This window comes from Haliotis cracherodii, unplaced genomic scaffold (assembly GCF_022045235.1).
Source record: "Haliotis cracherodii isolate W230 unplaced genomic scaffold, xgHalCrac1.p SCAF_2, whole genome shotgun sequence".
Taxonomy (NCBI): domain Eukaryota; kingdom Metazoa; phylum Mollusca; class Gastropoda; order Lepetellida; family Haliotidae; genus Haliotis; species Haliotis cracherodii.
Window position 1 is genome coordinate 71,108,709 of NW_027266275.1, and position 14,876 is coordinate 71,123,584.

At 41.2% G+C, this 14,876-nt stretch overlaps 1 protein-coding gene across 1 annotated transcript in view; it reads left to right on the plus strand.

Annotated features, from left to right (window-relative positions):
* LOC139468447 (uncharacterized) overlaps positions 1-14,876 on the plus strand; it is a 31,548-nt gene that overhangs the window by 12,755 nt on the left and 3,917 nt on the right. The window contains exons 6-19 of the mRNA XM_071250412.1: positions 1,272-1,320; positions 1,847-1,905; positions 3,777-3,812; positions 5,157-5,209; positions 6,557-6,617; positions 7,119-7,190; positions 7,363-7,419; positions 7,590-7,801; positions 8,545-8,590; positions 9,905-9,973; positions 10,594-10,653; positions 11,722-11,804; positions 11,995-12,061; positions 12,575-12,599. Of these exons, the coding sequence (XP_071106513.1) occupies positions 1,272-1,320; positions 1,847-1,905; positions 3,777-3,812; positions 5,157-5,209; positions 6,557-6,617; positions 7,119-7,190; positions 7,363-7,419; positions 7,590-7,801; positions 8,545-8,590; positions 9,905-9,973; positions 10,594-10,653; positions 11,722-11,804; positions 11,995-12,061; positions 12,575-12,599 (949 nt within the window). The remainder of the gene's footprint in view (positions 1-1,271; positions 1,321-1,846; positions 1,906-3,776; positions 3,813-5,156; positions 5,210-6,556; positions 6,618-7,118; positions 7,191-7,362; positions 7,420-7,589; positions 7,802-8,544; positions 8,591-9,904; positions 9,974-10,593; positions 10,654-11,721; positions 11,805-11,994; positions 12,062-12,574; positions 12,600-14,876) is intronic.

Sequence of the window (14,876 nt, forward strand, 5' to 3'; positions counted from 1 at the left end):
TCTGGAAAGTTTTGCGACGCCATGTTAAAGATTACCAATTATCAAAGCTACTTTTGCAGGCGTTATGTTTGATAGGTAGAAAGCGGCATGGTGAAATGGTAACTCAGTGTCAGTCTGTGACTTTTTTAAACTATAGATGCATGTGTTGTAGTTGACAAGGGAATTTGGAGTAATGTGTTTTTTAAACAGATTAGCCTGGCTGGCTTATTACTGGATTTACATTTACACCATCAAAGTTGCCTGAGAATACTTTCTGAATGATATTTTCAACAAATATCAATGGACTTAAAACAATTAAAACTTGTGACCACATTTGATTAGGAAAAACTTCAGATTTAAAACTGGTTAAATTTGATAGCCAGATAACTAGGGACTGAGACCCCAAAGCCACACACCCACTGTTGAGCACAACGCCATGGAGGTGTTTCTGTTGCACTGACGACGCTGTCACTATTCAGATGGCATGATTGTTCCATTACGTTGTGAGAACACCTGGGAGTATGGTATATGGCACAGAGACAGGGACCTACACGGACATAGATTTGACAGAGTCATAACTGACAGCCCAGGATGTCCATGTGGTCACTACTATGCTACTTCTTTGTTTGTTGCAATTACGATCAATTTAGAAGCAATTTATTATATTACATAAAAGGATATGATATTCATACAGTGCTTTACAGATGTTAAGGCCTATCAAGAAATTCTTCTGTCTGCCCATACTTTCATCGCTAATTCTGGTTGATTTAAACTTAAATAATACACCAAACCCTTACATATGATATATTATGTAGTGCTTCATATATTATGTGTAATCCCATCATTATGACTGTCAAGACCAGACACAGCTGATCATGCGTTATACCTGACCACCAAGGTATTTTTTGTGTAAATATTATGTATACACCTTGACTATCTTTGTTACCTGATTTCTATGTAGGGAGTGTTATTAAAATAAGCGCTGTCTTGTTAGCCGATCATAATTTACAGTTGAAATAACAATATATTAAAACTACTTTGGACAGGGTGCATGTCACTGTGAGGACTTGACATCCACAGATGCCTTGGTTTGGATCTACGAAGCATGACTGAAATATTGTGCAAATAGTAACAAATGATACCAGGTGATACAGACTATAATAGGCTGATCTGGATGTCACTGAACTCTTACAAATTGTATGGCACCCTAAAACATCCTGTTGCATGCAAAAAGATTACATATCACCTACTGTCTACAGAATATGTCTGACATGTGGTTTTGTTATTGACAGATGTGGTATGACCCTCACAGATCCATCCTGGGAAACGAAATACTTGCAGGTATGTTGCAGGTGTACTCATGTGCATCTCAGCTGGTCAGGACAGACATTTGTAGGTTTCAATAAAGCTGTCACCTCGCCCATATACTGACATGTAGGTTTTAATAAAGTTGTCACTGTGCCCCAATAGTGACATGTAGGTTTTAATAAAGTTGTCACTGTGCCCCAATAGTGACATGTAGGTTTTAATAAAGTTGTCACTGTGCCCCAATAGTGACATGTAGGTTTTAATAAAGTTGTCACTGTGCCCCAATAGTGACATGTAGGTTTTAATAAAGTTGTCACTGTGCCCCAATAGTGACATGTAGATTTCAATAAAGTTGTCACCGTGGCCCATTAGTGACGTGTAGGTTTCAATAAAGTTGTCACTGTACCCCAATAGTGACATTTAGGTTTCAATAAAGTTGTCACTGTGACCCAATACTGACATGTAGATTTCAATAAAGTTGTCACCCTGGCCCAATACTGACCTGTAAGTTTCATCATTCATCTCTGAATCAAATTTGTTGCTTTTTTCTGTTTTACAGAAATTCTGATGTCACTTTTGAAAGAAGTGAAAGGCATGACCTTCCGGCTTCTACTGAAGGTTGGAATATTTGACCCTGATTCAGGAATCTTTTCAGACAAGAATAGATAACTTTTCCATTAATCCATTCATGTAGTTTATGTAATAGGTGTTGAGGGCACAGGTTGCCCAATCGGTTACAGCGACACAGTTTTCTGTTCATAGTTGTGTCCCTTTGTTTTGCCAGGATATGCTGGTCATTGCTTCAACTCAAATATTGCCTGATTATGATCTTCTGTCAGTAAGACAACACCATGCTAATCGATTTCGCTGTAGTGATGTCACCGCAAGCATTTTTGCCACATTAAGCTGACAGGCTTTGATATATACAGGGATTGACTTAGGCCGCGATTCTTTGATATTTATCATAATGTTGTCTTATATATCGCATCAACATTCATTCAACGTGATTAAGAATCGCGTACATCAAACTATTACACTTTTAATAGTTCAACTGCATCAACTGGCTCTCTCCTCTTCTCCTTCAAAAATGGAAAATATTGTATTGCTTGGATAATATTATCTACCATACCTAAAAATCTAAACTTTCACGATAGCATTTACAATTGTCAAAAGTTTTCAATTGAAACAGCAAGTTGCATACTCACAACACTGCATGCAAACTCTTACTGTGCTTAACGATTAATATATCGCTGCATGGAGATTTGCATGAGCTGATAATGGTGGATTGTGCAACATTGTTGATCTCTGATTGCAAAACGGGTGTTTGTTTTTACAACATAAAGACTTTGGAAGCACACAAACATTTTATTACATTTGAAACAGTGATCTACAACACCAAAGTTATGAAACATCTTTTGTCACCTAAATCTGAGAAAAATTCAAGAGAAAAATACAATCATGGGTGGAAAATTCAAAACACAGGCAAATTTTGATTTTGGAATGACAACTAAAAAAAACTAAATAGATATACCTACAACTCTTTTCTCCATTATAATATATAAGTTTCAGATCACAAACAATCATATTTTAGATGATTTTCACTTTGCCTGTTGACAGCGCTGGTGGAAGATTTTCGATACCGTTATACACTACAGTATGTAATAGACAGAGGAATTGACAAAAGCAGCATGTTTCATCTCATTCCTGAATGTAAATGATATATTTTTACCAACAAACTGTTACACCTTTTACAAGAGTTGCTATTTCAGGTCGTCACTTAGAATATATTAAATTATGATCTAAACACACATTGTCGAAGACTAAGAAATTTGATAACTGCAGATTGTTATCTCTAGCATGCCAATGAAATAAACAGCTCTGATCGTGGTGAACATATCTGCTAAACGGTCTGTAATTGAACTTGCTCATAATACCTCCTTAAGTTGACATGAACAGAAATACATAAATAATAATGTAATTGGTATTTGATTTCATTTGACAATACAGTAACAATCACATATTTTTTAATATTTGAAGTAGAATAATTCATGTTCCAGAATAGGAAATGCGAGGATAAATGTACATAATCTAGTATCATTAATTGCAACCTAATTCGAGTCACAAATACTGAAAATCAAATACAGTTTCCACTGTTTGAATGCAAAAAATCTCTGATAATTAGCAAAATCTCATCACATGCCAAAATATTTCATTGCTTTTGGACCAGGGGAGATTTTCTCTCATAGGAAACATTTGCAGGATAATCCCTGTATATGATCCTGAAATACTCCAACATTAGGCTGACATACTGTGATGTAACTGAAATACTGTTCCCTCACCTACCACAGTTTGGGTACCATGTGATCCCGAGTTACAATACCTAACAGTTTGTTTTTCATTTTCATTTAAAATGACTTTGTTTGCATTGGTACGTTGATTTTACCAAATCAATCTTTTTAATGTTTTTAAGTGTAATTATCTATTTTCAGAATGCAAGTTTTCTGGACATCAGCTGGGAAATGCCAGTAAGTCTTCCTCTTGTAACTGTTTGCCACTGAGAGTAGGAATGTTAGTGTGCTCATCACATGGGTTTGAAGTTCAGTCATGTGAAGAACAACTGACTCCCATACTTTATGGATGCTCTGTATGTGGGTGGGTCAGTAATTACTCCCATACTTTATGGATGCTCTGTATGTGGGTGGGTCAGTAATTACTCCCATACTTTATGGATGCTCTGTGTTGTGGGTGGGTCAGTAGTTACTCCCATACTTTAAGGTGGCTCTGTGTTGTGAGTGGGTCAGTAATTACTCCCATACTTTAAGGATGCTCTGTGTTGTGGCTGGGTCAGTAATTACTCCCATACTTTAAGGATGCTCTGTATGTGGCTGGGTCAGTAATTACTCCCATACTTTATGGATGCTCTGTGTTGTGGGTTGGTCAGAAATTACTCCCATACTTTAAGGATGCTCTGTGTTGTGGCTGGGTTAGTAATTACTCCCATACTTTAAGGATGCTCTGTGTTGTGGCTGGGTTAGTAATTACTCCCATACTTTAAGGATGCTCTGTGTTGTGGGTGGGTCAGTAATTACTCCCATACTTTAAGGATGCTCTGTGTTGTGGGTGGGTCAGTAATTACTCCCATACTTTAAGGATGCTCTGTTGTGGGTGGGTCAGTAATTACTCCCATACTTTAAGGATGCTCTGTGTTGTGGGTGGGTCAGTAATTACTCCCATACTTTAAGGATGCTCTGTGTTGTGGGTTGGTCAGTAATTACTCCCATACTTTAAGGATGCTCTGTGTTGTGGCTGGGTCAGTAATTACTCCCATACTTTAAGGATGCTCTGTGTTGTGGCTGGGTCAGTAATTACTCCCCTACTTTATGGATGCTCTGTGTTGAGGGTTGGTCAGAAATTACTCCCATACTTTATGGATGCTCTGTGTTGTGGCTGGGTCAGTAATTACTCCCATACTTTAAGGATGCTCTGTGTTGTGGGTTGGTCAGTAATTACTCCCATACTTTAAGGATACTCTGTGTTGTGGGTGGGTCAGTAATTACTCCCATACTTTAAGGATGCTCTGTGTTGTGGGTTGGTCAGTAATTACTCCCATACTTTAAGGATGCTCTGTGTTGTGGGTGGGTCAGTAATTACTCCCATACTTTAAGGATGCTCTGTATGTGGCTGGGTCAGTAATTACTCCCATACTTTAAGGATGCTCTGTGTTGTGGGTTGGTCAGAAATTACTCCCATACTTTAAGGATGCTCTGTGTTGTGGGTGGGTCAGTAATTACTCCCATACTTTAAGGATGCTCTGTGTTGTGGGTGGGTCAGTAATTCCTCCAATACTTTACTGATTCTCTCTGTTGTAGGTGTACAGGGAGTATGAGTTTGTCCCGTGTGATGTCCTCGGAATCCATTTCCAGTGAGTAACTTCTTGTCAGATTATTCTTAGATATGCCATGGTGATGCTGTCCCATGGAGGGTGGTGGTGTTTGTACAGTTCACTGTTTACATCACTCCCTTCAAACTTGGCATGGAACTTGGAAATCCTGGACAGAACTAGAAACATGATTTCAGAATTGTTGATGATGATGCACTGACCAAGGTCACTGTTAGGGACCAGTTCAAAAGCTTGATGTCTGAATAAAATCTTAATTCCTTAAGTTTAGAGATGTGGGGAAGTTGATCGCCTTGCAAGGTTTTTCATCCAACAAAATCAACTTAAATCTCTGTTTTATAGAGTAACTACACAAAATAAAAACATCAATCCTATTTCATTGACCATATTTTTATTAAAATGTTGTTAGGAGTTGTCATTAAATACACCTGGTAGAGTTTTGTGGGTGCTGGCACTAGTGGTTAGTCCTTCCAGAGGGGGCACGGGTGGTCCAGTCGTCTAAGGCGCCACAATTCGCTGTGCAGAGTTACGTCCCTTGGACACGCCAGGAACCTATGATTGTGGGTTCGAAACCCCGGTTCGCCCCGGTTATATTTCTAGGTTTCTCAGCACCATACCCGTGCTCGTGGGTTTCACCAAAGTGGTAAACTTCTAGGACCTGCATCACTTGGGGCTTTCCTCCCACATTAAGCTGACACGCCGTGATATGACTGGAATACTGTTAAAAGCAGCGTTAACCCCAACTCACTCACTCACTCACTAGTCCTTCCAGTGCAGTGCATAATGTAGAATGGCAGATATGACCTATAAAAATCCTGCAAATGATTTTCAACACCTAATAAATAAACTTCAAATGACTAAACTCAGGAGTTCAGCATGTTCAGAATGAAGTGTTTTTGGAGGGGTGGGGTGGGGATTATATCTCATAATTCAAGGAATTATGTTTTTTATCCAACATAGAACTTTTGAAGTGGTTCCTAACAAGCCTCGTTTAGACCCCCTTGACAGTGTGGGCGCGAAAATGATAGAAACTATGGAATACTGAAGTGTTGTGTTTATTGAGGGAGGTTAAAGTAATAGTGTAGTGTTGTGTTTATATAGGGAGGTTGGATGTAATATTGAAGTGTTGTGTTTATTAAGAGAGGTTAAAAAGTAATAGTGAAGTGTTGTGTTTATTTAAGGTGGTTAAAGTAATAGTGAAGTGTTGTGTTTATTTAAGGAGGTTAAAGTAATAGTGAAGTGTTGTGTTTATTTGGGGAGGTAAAAGTAATAGCAAAGTTTTGTATTTATATTGGGAGGAGGAAGTAACAGTGAAGTGTTGTATTTATTGATGGGAGGTTCAAGTAATTGCGAAGTGTTGTGTTTATTTAGGGAGGTGAACAGCTACCTACTTGTGGTGGATGTGGAAGCAGAGGGAGTTGCTGGAGAAGATGTAAGTCATCATAGCAAGATGTTTATCCTAAGAAAAGGATTAGCATAAAGTTTATGCAACAAACAATATATCTTGATAAACTTTATCTGTGTTGAGGTTGTCAGATTGTGATGGTCTTTATCATTACCTGTGCTTAAATCTTGCTGTGAAGTCAGGCAGTTTGTTATGTTCTTGGCCACTGGCCTATATACCAAGTGATATGCATGAGTGTAAAACACTCTGACACTGAACTTGCACCTATTGTTGTCGTTTACCTCCTGTACACCCTGCTCGTGACACCTGTAACTTGTAGTACACCCTGCTAGTGACACCTGTAACTCATTGAACACCCTGCTAGTGACACCTGTAACTCGTAGTACACCCTGCTAGTGACACCTGTAACTCATTGAACACCCTGCTAGTGACACCTGTAACTCATTGAACACCCTGCTAGTGACACCTGTAACATGTAGTAGTGCTGACTACAAAGCGAAACCCTATGTGATGCTGGTTTGTGTCCAGGGCAAGGTTTCCCCGGGGGATGTGATGGATGACATGTTTGGAGAGAGCCTGCGCGGGGTCAAAAGGGGCAAGGTAAGTGTTACCTCTCTATCAGCTTCCCATATCCTGTCAACTATTGTAATTAAAGTGAATTATTCATCAATGTTCAGTCGAAAATCTATTTTGAGTGGGAAGGTAAATTACAGATGATGTGTTTGCCATCTGTTTATTATATAATATTGGATACAACGCTTGTTTCCTGCAGGTACAAGACCTGTTTCACCAGTACCGAGGACTGCCAGTATATGCAGGATTTGTCAAGGTAAGACACAACCACTCCTAGATGGAGATCATCAGTCCACATATAATTACTGAGAAATGTTGCCTGATAATCCTGCATCCTGTTCCCCAGGCTTCACACATGTAGAACCCCAGTGACACTCCAGAACACACGATGGCAATAATGAATGTAAACATTTAATTTCTTGCCAGAGTGTGGATGCCCATGGTCAGATATTTCGTCCAATTACAAAGCTGCTTCGTCAGCTTGACATGGATCCACAAGCTATCCTCAATGAAACACTGAGACGGCAACGACAGCAGCAGCAACAGAACAGCGACAACAGTGACCATCGGATGCCAGCCCATGCTCTCCTCCCAGAGGATGAGAAGGATGAGATACCAGTGCACGGACCGGATGGCAGGTGAGACCATCCCCTGTCTGTTGTAGACTTCTCCTGAGACAATGCCAGTGAAGGAGAATAACATACCAAGGAAATTATTGCATGTTTGCCTTGTCATTGCATTGTTTTCTCCCACCAAAAGTTTACATCTAGAAACAGCCTCCATGTTTCCGGAACATAACACATGAACCTTTAAATATTTATTCCTGAAACTTTGTATGCGGATCAGACAGTTGCTGATTAAAAGTGAAATGTGTTGCAATGTGTTGCAGACAGTTGTGTTTGCAAAGTTTCTTCTTTTTGAGGGGGAGGGAGGGAAAGAGACAAAATGCAATGTGTTAGACAGGATAAGTATTAAGTATTCATTTTAATGTAATAACAAATTTAATACTTTTTTGTGATATATGAACCTATTGTTTGTCTAGGTTTGATGTGTATATGACATCTCTAAAAGCATAATCCCCATGAAGCTTAAACTTAAAGGACCAGTATGTTGACCATTCTACAGCATTGTTTGCAAACAATAGCTGATAACCCCCGAGCTGAATTGACTCTGATCGCCTTATTCCATGAGAGAAGTTTCACACCGTGGGTGTAGGCTTATCATGTGACCAGACTTTTTCTTGTTTGTAAACAAATGCACTTATTCTGAAATAAGAACAGACAGGCCTGATGCAAGCCTTTCGGTGCATGTTACATATTGTTTTGCATAATTATATAGATATAATTCTGCAACTACTACATGTGTTGTGTCCTTATTTCAGAGCTGTGTACACCGTCACCTACCTGGGGGAGGTATTCCTTGGAACCGTAAGTCATCATTATGCTATTTTTCATTATGCTAATTTCTTAATGTTGTTATGTCTTTGAGGGTGAAGTCAGCTGTTCTAGGTTAAACCATTCTCCTTATGTACAAAACATTGGCTTGGCAACAGGCTTGTTTCAGCAACCACACTAGCTGCCTCACTTCATGCACGGAAGAACTGAACATACACAACATCATATGCCCCAAACAAAACACAGAAAAACATCACCACCACAGAATAATCAGTCTCGATTACCTGCTGAAACAGATTCCAAACTCATGGTCAATCCCCCACCATGATATAGCTGGAATATTGCTAAAAGCAGCATAAAACCCAACTCACTCACTCACTGTGCAGCGTTATGTCCCTTCTAAAGGTGAGCCACAAATGTATGATCAGGGATTTTCCCTCATGATGTTTCTAGGTTAACTACTTGTCAGAACCAAACCCGTGGGTTTCAACAAAGTGGAAATGTATAAGACAATGCTGTTATATGCTGTAATTGTGACAGGTTGGTATACGTATAGATTATTATACTGTTGTTAAACAAGATAATGCATAAGGAATGCCTATCAAACAATGTAGGCTGACATGCTGTGATACTGACATACACCTTACATGAGCGAGTGATAGCTGTATCATGAGTGAGTGATGCGCTCCGTGATAAGTGTGTGACGAGCTGTGTGATGAGTGAGTGATGAGCTGTGTGATGAGTGAGTGACGAGCTGTGTGATGAGTGAGTGATGAGTTGTGTGATGAGTGACGAGCTGTGTGATGAGTGAGTGACGAGCTGTGTGATGAGTGAGTGATGAGTTGTGTGATGAGTGAGTGACGAGCTGTGTGATGAGTGAGTGACGAGCTGTGTGATGAGTGAGTGATGAGTTGTGTGATGAGTGAGTGACGAGCTGTGTGATGAGTGAGTGACGAGCTGTGTGATGAGTGAGTGATGAGCTGTGTGATGAGTGAGTGATGAGTTGTGTGATGAGTGACGAGCTGTGTGATGAGTGAGTGATGAGCTGTGTGATGAGTGAGTGATGACTTGTGTGATGAGTGCCAAGCTGTGTGATGAGTGACGAGCTGTGTGATGAGTGACGAGCTGTGTGATGAGTGAGTGATGAGTTGTGTGATGAGTGAGTGATGACTTGTGTGATGAGTGCCAAGCTGTGTGATGAGTGACGATCTGTGTGATGAGTGAGTGACGAGCTGTGTGATGAGTGAGTGACAAGCTGTACGATGTGAGAGTGACGAGCTGTGTGATGAGTGAGTGACGAGCTGTATGATGAGTGAGTAACTAAAAGTGTGTTTTCTCTGACTGCAGGATGGCAGAGTTGACAGAATAGAGGATGCTGTTGTCAACATCATCAACTCCTCCAGGAAGAACCCGAAGGTCGGTGCCCACAAGTTTGTTATCTGTGAACAAATTTAAGTCAACATTCATCAAGAAATTAAGAAACATTATTTCTAGTTACAAAAGTTTCTGAAACTCATTTCCAGTAATGGGAGATTGTGTAGATTGGACTGCCAGAGTATTGAAGCTATGTTGGACTATTTGTGTGGGGTGTCTGATGGTGGTGGACAGGTTGGTGGCAACAGTTCTGGTATGGTGATGTAGCCCCAGAAGGGGCTACTGTTGGGGTGGGAGGGGAGGGGAAGGGAAACTAGTGTGGTGATGGAGAGCGTGAGGAAGATTGGGGGTGTTTAGAGGAACTGGGTGTGGATTGGTGATCAAGCCCCAGGGAGGAACTAGTGAGGGGGAGTGAGTGAGGATGGTGGACAGGCTTGGGTAAACAGTTCTGGTTAGGTGATCAAACCCTAGGAGGAATAATGTGGGGGTGGAGTTGATGGAGGAGGTGTAGGAACAATCCTGGTAAGGTTATCAAGCCCTAGCTGGGGCAAATGTGACACTCACACACAAGCCAATATACCTGCTCTGTGTTGAACTGATTGCAAGGGCTCTATAATGGTCAGGTCTGCCAAGTGATGACATGTTGTTCCTGCTGTTGCCAGGGAGTGACGGTGGAGACATCAGAGACCGGCATCGTTGTGACGGACACAGAGACTGGGAAGGTAGGTCGTGGCATGTATACTTCTGGGCTGCTGGTGTAAAATGGGCGGATGATTTTGAGTAGGGTGTAAAGACTGATCCAGCCATTGATACCTTGCAACAGTGATACTGCCTATAGTAGTGTCCTGAGGATATCTATTGGGTGAAACGATTGATCAAAATAGTGATGGCTTGCAATAGTATAGTGTTATGATTGTCGCGTTTGTATCATTGGTGTGAGGTCATGTTGATTGTCGCGTTTGTATCATTGATGTGAGGTCAGGTTGATTGTCGCGTTTGTATCATTGATGTTAGGTCAGGTTGATTGTCATGTTTGTATCGTAAATGGGAGGTCATGTTGATTGGTGTGTTTGTATCATAGATGCGAGGTCATGTTGATTATCGCGTTTGTATCATTCATGTGAGGTCATGTTCATTGGTGTGTTTGTATCATAGATGTGATGACATGTTGATTGTCACGTTTGTATCGTAGATGTGAGGTCATGTTGATTGGTGTGTTTGTATCATAGATGTGATGTCAGGTTGATTCTTGTGTTTGTATCATTCATGTGAGGTCATGTTCATTGGTGTGTTTGTATCATAGATGTGAGGTCATGTTGATTGTCACGTTTGTATCGTAGATGTGAGGTCATGTTGATTGGTGTGTTTGTATCATAGATGTGATGTCAGGTTGATTCTTGTGTTTGTATCATTCATGTGAGGTCATGTTCATTGGTGTGTTTGTATCATAGATGTGATGTCATGTTGATTGTCGCGTTTGTATCATTCATGTGAGGTCATGTTGATTGGTGTGTTTGTATCATTGTTGTGAGGTCATGTTGATTGATGTGTTTGTATCATTGATGTGAGGTCATGTTGATTGTCATGTTTGTATCATTGGTGTGAGGTCATGTTGATTGTCACGTTTGTATCATTGGTGTGATGTCATGTTGATTGTCGCATTTGTATCATTGATGTGAGGTCATGTTGATTGTCACATTTGTATCATTGATGTGAGGTCATGTTGATTGATGTGTTTGTATCATTGATGTGAGGTCAGGTTGATTCTTGTGTTTGTATCATGTTTGAAGGCACTACTCAACCACTCGTACACAGAGGTGTCAGCATGCGGCCGGAGGACAGACTACTTACAGCACTTTGGTTACATAGCAGGGTGAGTAGCATGTAGCGGGGTGAGCATAGCATGGCTTTACTCTGTCAAAGAAGATACAAGATAAAGTACGATTTAAGAATCCTGGATGTTTTTATAAACAAACAATTTATCATGGGTAAACTCAACTGTTGTCTGCTTCTGACACTGCTCACTGACGTCAGCTGGATCATGTATGCTTGGTGTGTTCCAGAGAGACCACCTGTAACTTGGCCAAGAGGTTTGTGTGCCACGTGTTCCACTCGCCGTCAGCAGAAGAGGTGAGTGGCAGGCAAATCACTAATAAGTGGTTTGCCGTAATGTACAACTCATGTGCAAACACCAATACCTTGCAGCTCCTAATGTTAAACTCATGTGCAAACATCAATACCTTGCAGCTCCTAATGTTGAACTCATGTGCAAACACCAATACCTTGCAGCTCCTAATGTTAAACTCATGTGCAAACACAAATACCTTGCAGCTCCTAATGTTGAACTCATGTGCAAACACCAATACCTTGCAGCTCCTAATGTTAAACTCATGTGCAAACACCAATACCTTGCAGCTCCTAATGTTGCCACAGTAGAATTCAGTTTTGACTTTTGTGAGATTAAAGTTACACTGCAAATTGGACTTACTGTCTGTGTTGGTTGTGAGCAACAAAGGAAATAACACACTCAGTGACCAGGCTCTCCCCTTGTTCCAGTGATGTTGGTCACTCTCCCTCTTCCCACATCACATTTCCTCACAACAAACTTCTTATCTCAATAAATGTATGTACATTTTCTTTCAGACCAAAGTAATTCTATGCAGTATAGGTGAGATATTTCCACTATTTTCATTGACTGAACTTAATCTAATTTAAATTGTGAATATCAAGTATCAGTATCATACAACAGGACACGCTCAGTGCATTTATTCCTATATACTAGGGGAAACTGTGCTTCATATAAAGTGGTGTAATTCTTATGTTACTGAAAATAACAACATGATATTTGGTCATTCGTCTGATCAATGTCTTATCATAACACATGACAGAGTGACACGCCCTAAAACAGGGGTGTTGACAAGACCCGTACCTGGTAACAGGAGACAGAGCGACACGCCCTAAAACAGGGGTGTTGACAAGACCCGTACCTGGTAACAGGAGACAGACCGACACGCCCTAAAACAGGGGTGTTGACAAGACCCATACCTGGTAACAGGAGACAGAGCGACACGCCCTAAAACAGGGGTGTTGACAAGACCCGTACCTGGTAACAGGAGACAGACCGACACGCCCTAAAACAGGGGTGTTGACAAGACCCATGCCTGGTAACAGGAGACAGAGCGACGCGCCCTAAAACAGGGGTGCTGACAAGACCCATACCTGGTAACAGGAGACCGAGTGACACGCCCTAAAACAGGGGTGTTGACAAGACCCGTACCTGGTAACAGGAGACAGACCGACACGCCCTAAAACAGGGGTGTTGACAAGACCCATACCTGGTAACAAGAGACAGACCGACACGCCCTAAAACAGGGGTGTTGACAAGACCCGTACCTGGTAACAGGAGACAGACCGACACGCCCTAAAACAGGGGTGTTGACAAGACCCATGCCTGGTAACAGGAGACAGAGCGACGCGCCCTAAAACAGGGGTGCTGACAAGACCCATACCTGGTAACAGGAGACCGAGTGACACGCCCTAAAACAGGGGTGTTGACAAGACCCGTACCTGGTAACAGGAGACAGACCGACACGCCCTAAAACAGGGGTGTTGACAAGACCCATACCTGGTAACAGGAGACAGACCGACACGCCCTAAAACAGGGGTGTTGACAAGACCCGTACCTGGTAACAGGAGACAGACCGACAGGCCCTAAAACAGGGGTGGTGTAACAACTCAACAATGCCAATATTGGATGTTACCACCATTTCGTTGATACAGGGGTGCAGTGGCGGTGTATTGAAGACACCAGATAATTAAAAACAGCCTGGGGGATGTTGTTCCAAATGTCAATCAAAGATTGGCACATCTGAGCTGATGTTACCGGTTGGTTCTGGTCCTGTCGTAGTTGTTCCATCTCTGTCCAGATGTGTTCTACTGGAGAGAGGTCTGGAGAAACAGCCGGCCGTGGCAGCACAGCAATGTTATGTTGCCTTAAAAAGCCTGTTACAACATGTGCAATGTATGGTCGTGTATTATCCTGGGCAACGGGACGTTATATCCCTGCATTTGCACAAAGGGTAGAATATGATCTTGAATAATGGTGTCCCGGTAGCATATGCCATTAATTGCCATTAAAAGTGAGTTATGTTCTCCAATGAGTTGTGATGTGACCCCATACCAGATGAAACCTGGACTCAGCTGTGAACAGTGTACTGTCCCAGTCCTGTCGTCTGAACCTCAGATGCTGTCTGCACCAAGCGTGCCTGATGGTGACGAAGCACAATTGGGCTTATCACTGGACATAGGGGGCTGGATGTTGAGCTCTTTCAACTGGTTGTATACGGTTTTGCCTCTAATTGGTCTCAAATCAGGAATTGTCCTTGCTGTTAATATGGAAGTTGAGTGTCGCTTCAGTGGTTGCACCAACGGAACATGGCTGTCTTGTTGACTTGACGTCACACATGGACAACCAGCCATGTCAAGTGATGAGTGTTGCCCTGCTGCAAATAACGTCTCCAAAGTGATAATATCGTGTTTCAATAAACATTAAAATGTCTTGCAACTTGGTTTTTTTGCCATTCCTGTTTGCAACATACACACGGCAAGTACAGATTGATATTTAGCAAGCCATGGCATCGCATAAGCGTTGTTTACAGTTAAACAAAAGTGTTTTTGTGAGCTGATAGCTAAACAATCATTGTGAGCTTTCAAGAACATGTTTATGAGTATCATGCTCCCAACAAACAAGCAAACATCCAAAATGTGCGTCATGCATTAACATACACGTGCAAGTTGGGAATCCCGACCTTAAAGCTGATAACTTCATAAATATGTATTGAAAGATGCTTTTAATTTCGGAATATATTAATTTTTATTGAACTTTATGTGAAGCACAGTTACTTTTTGTTTGATGTATTCATCATGTTAATAGTAAAGTATATTG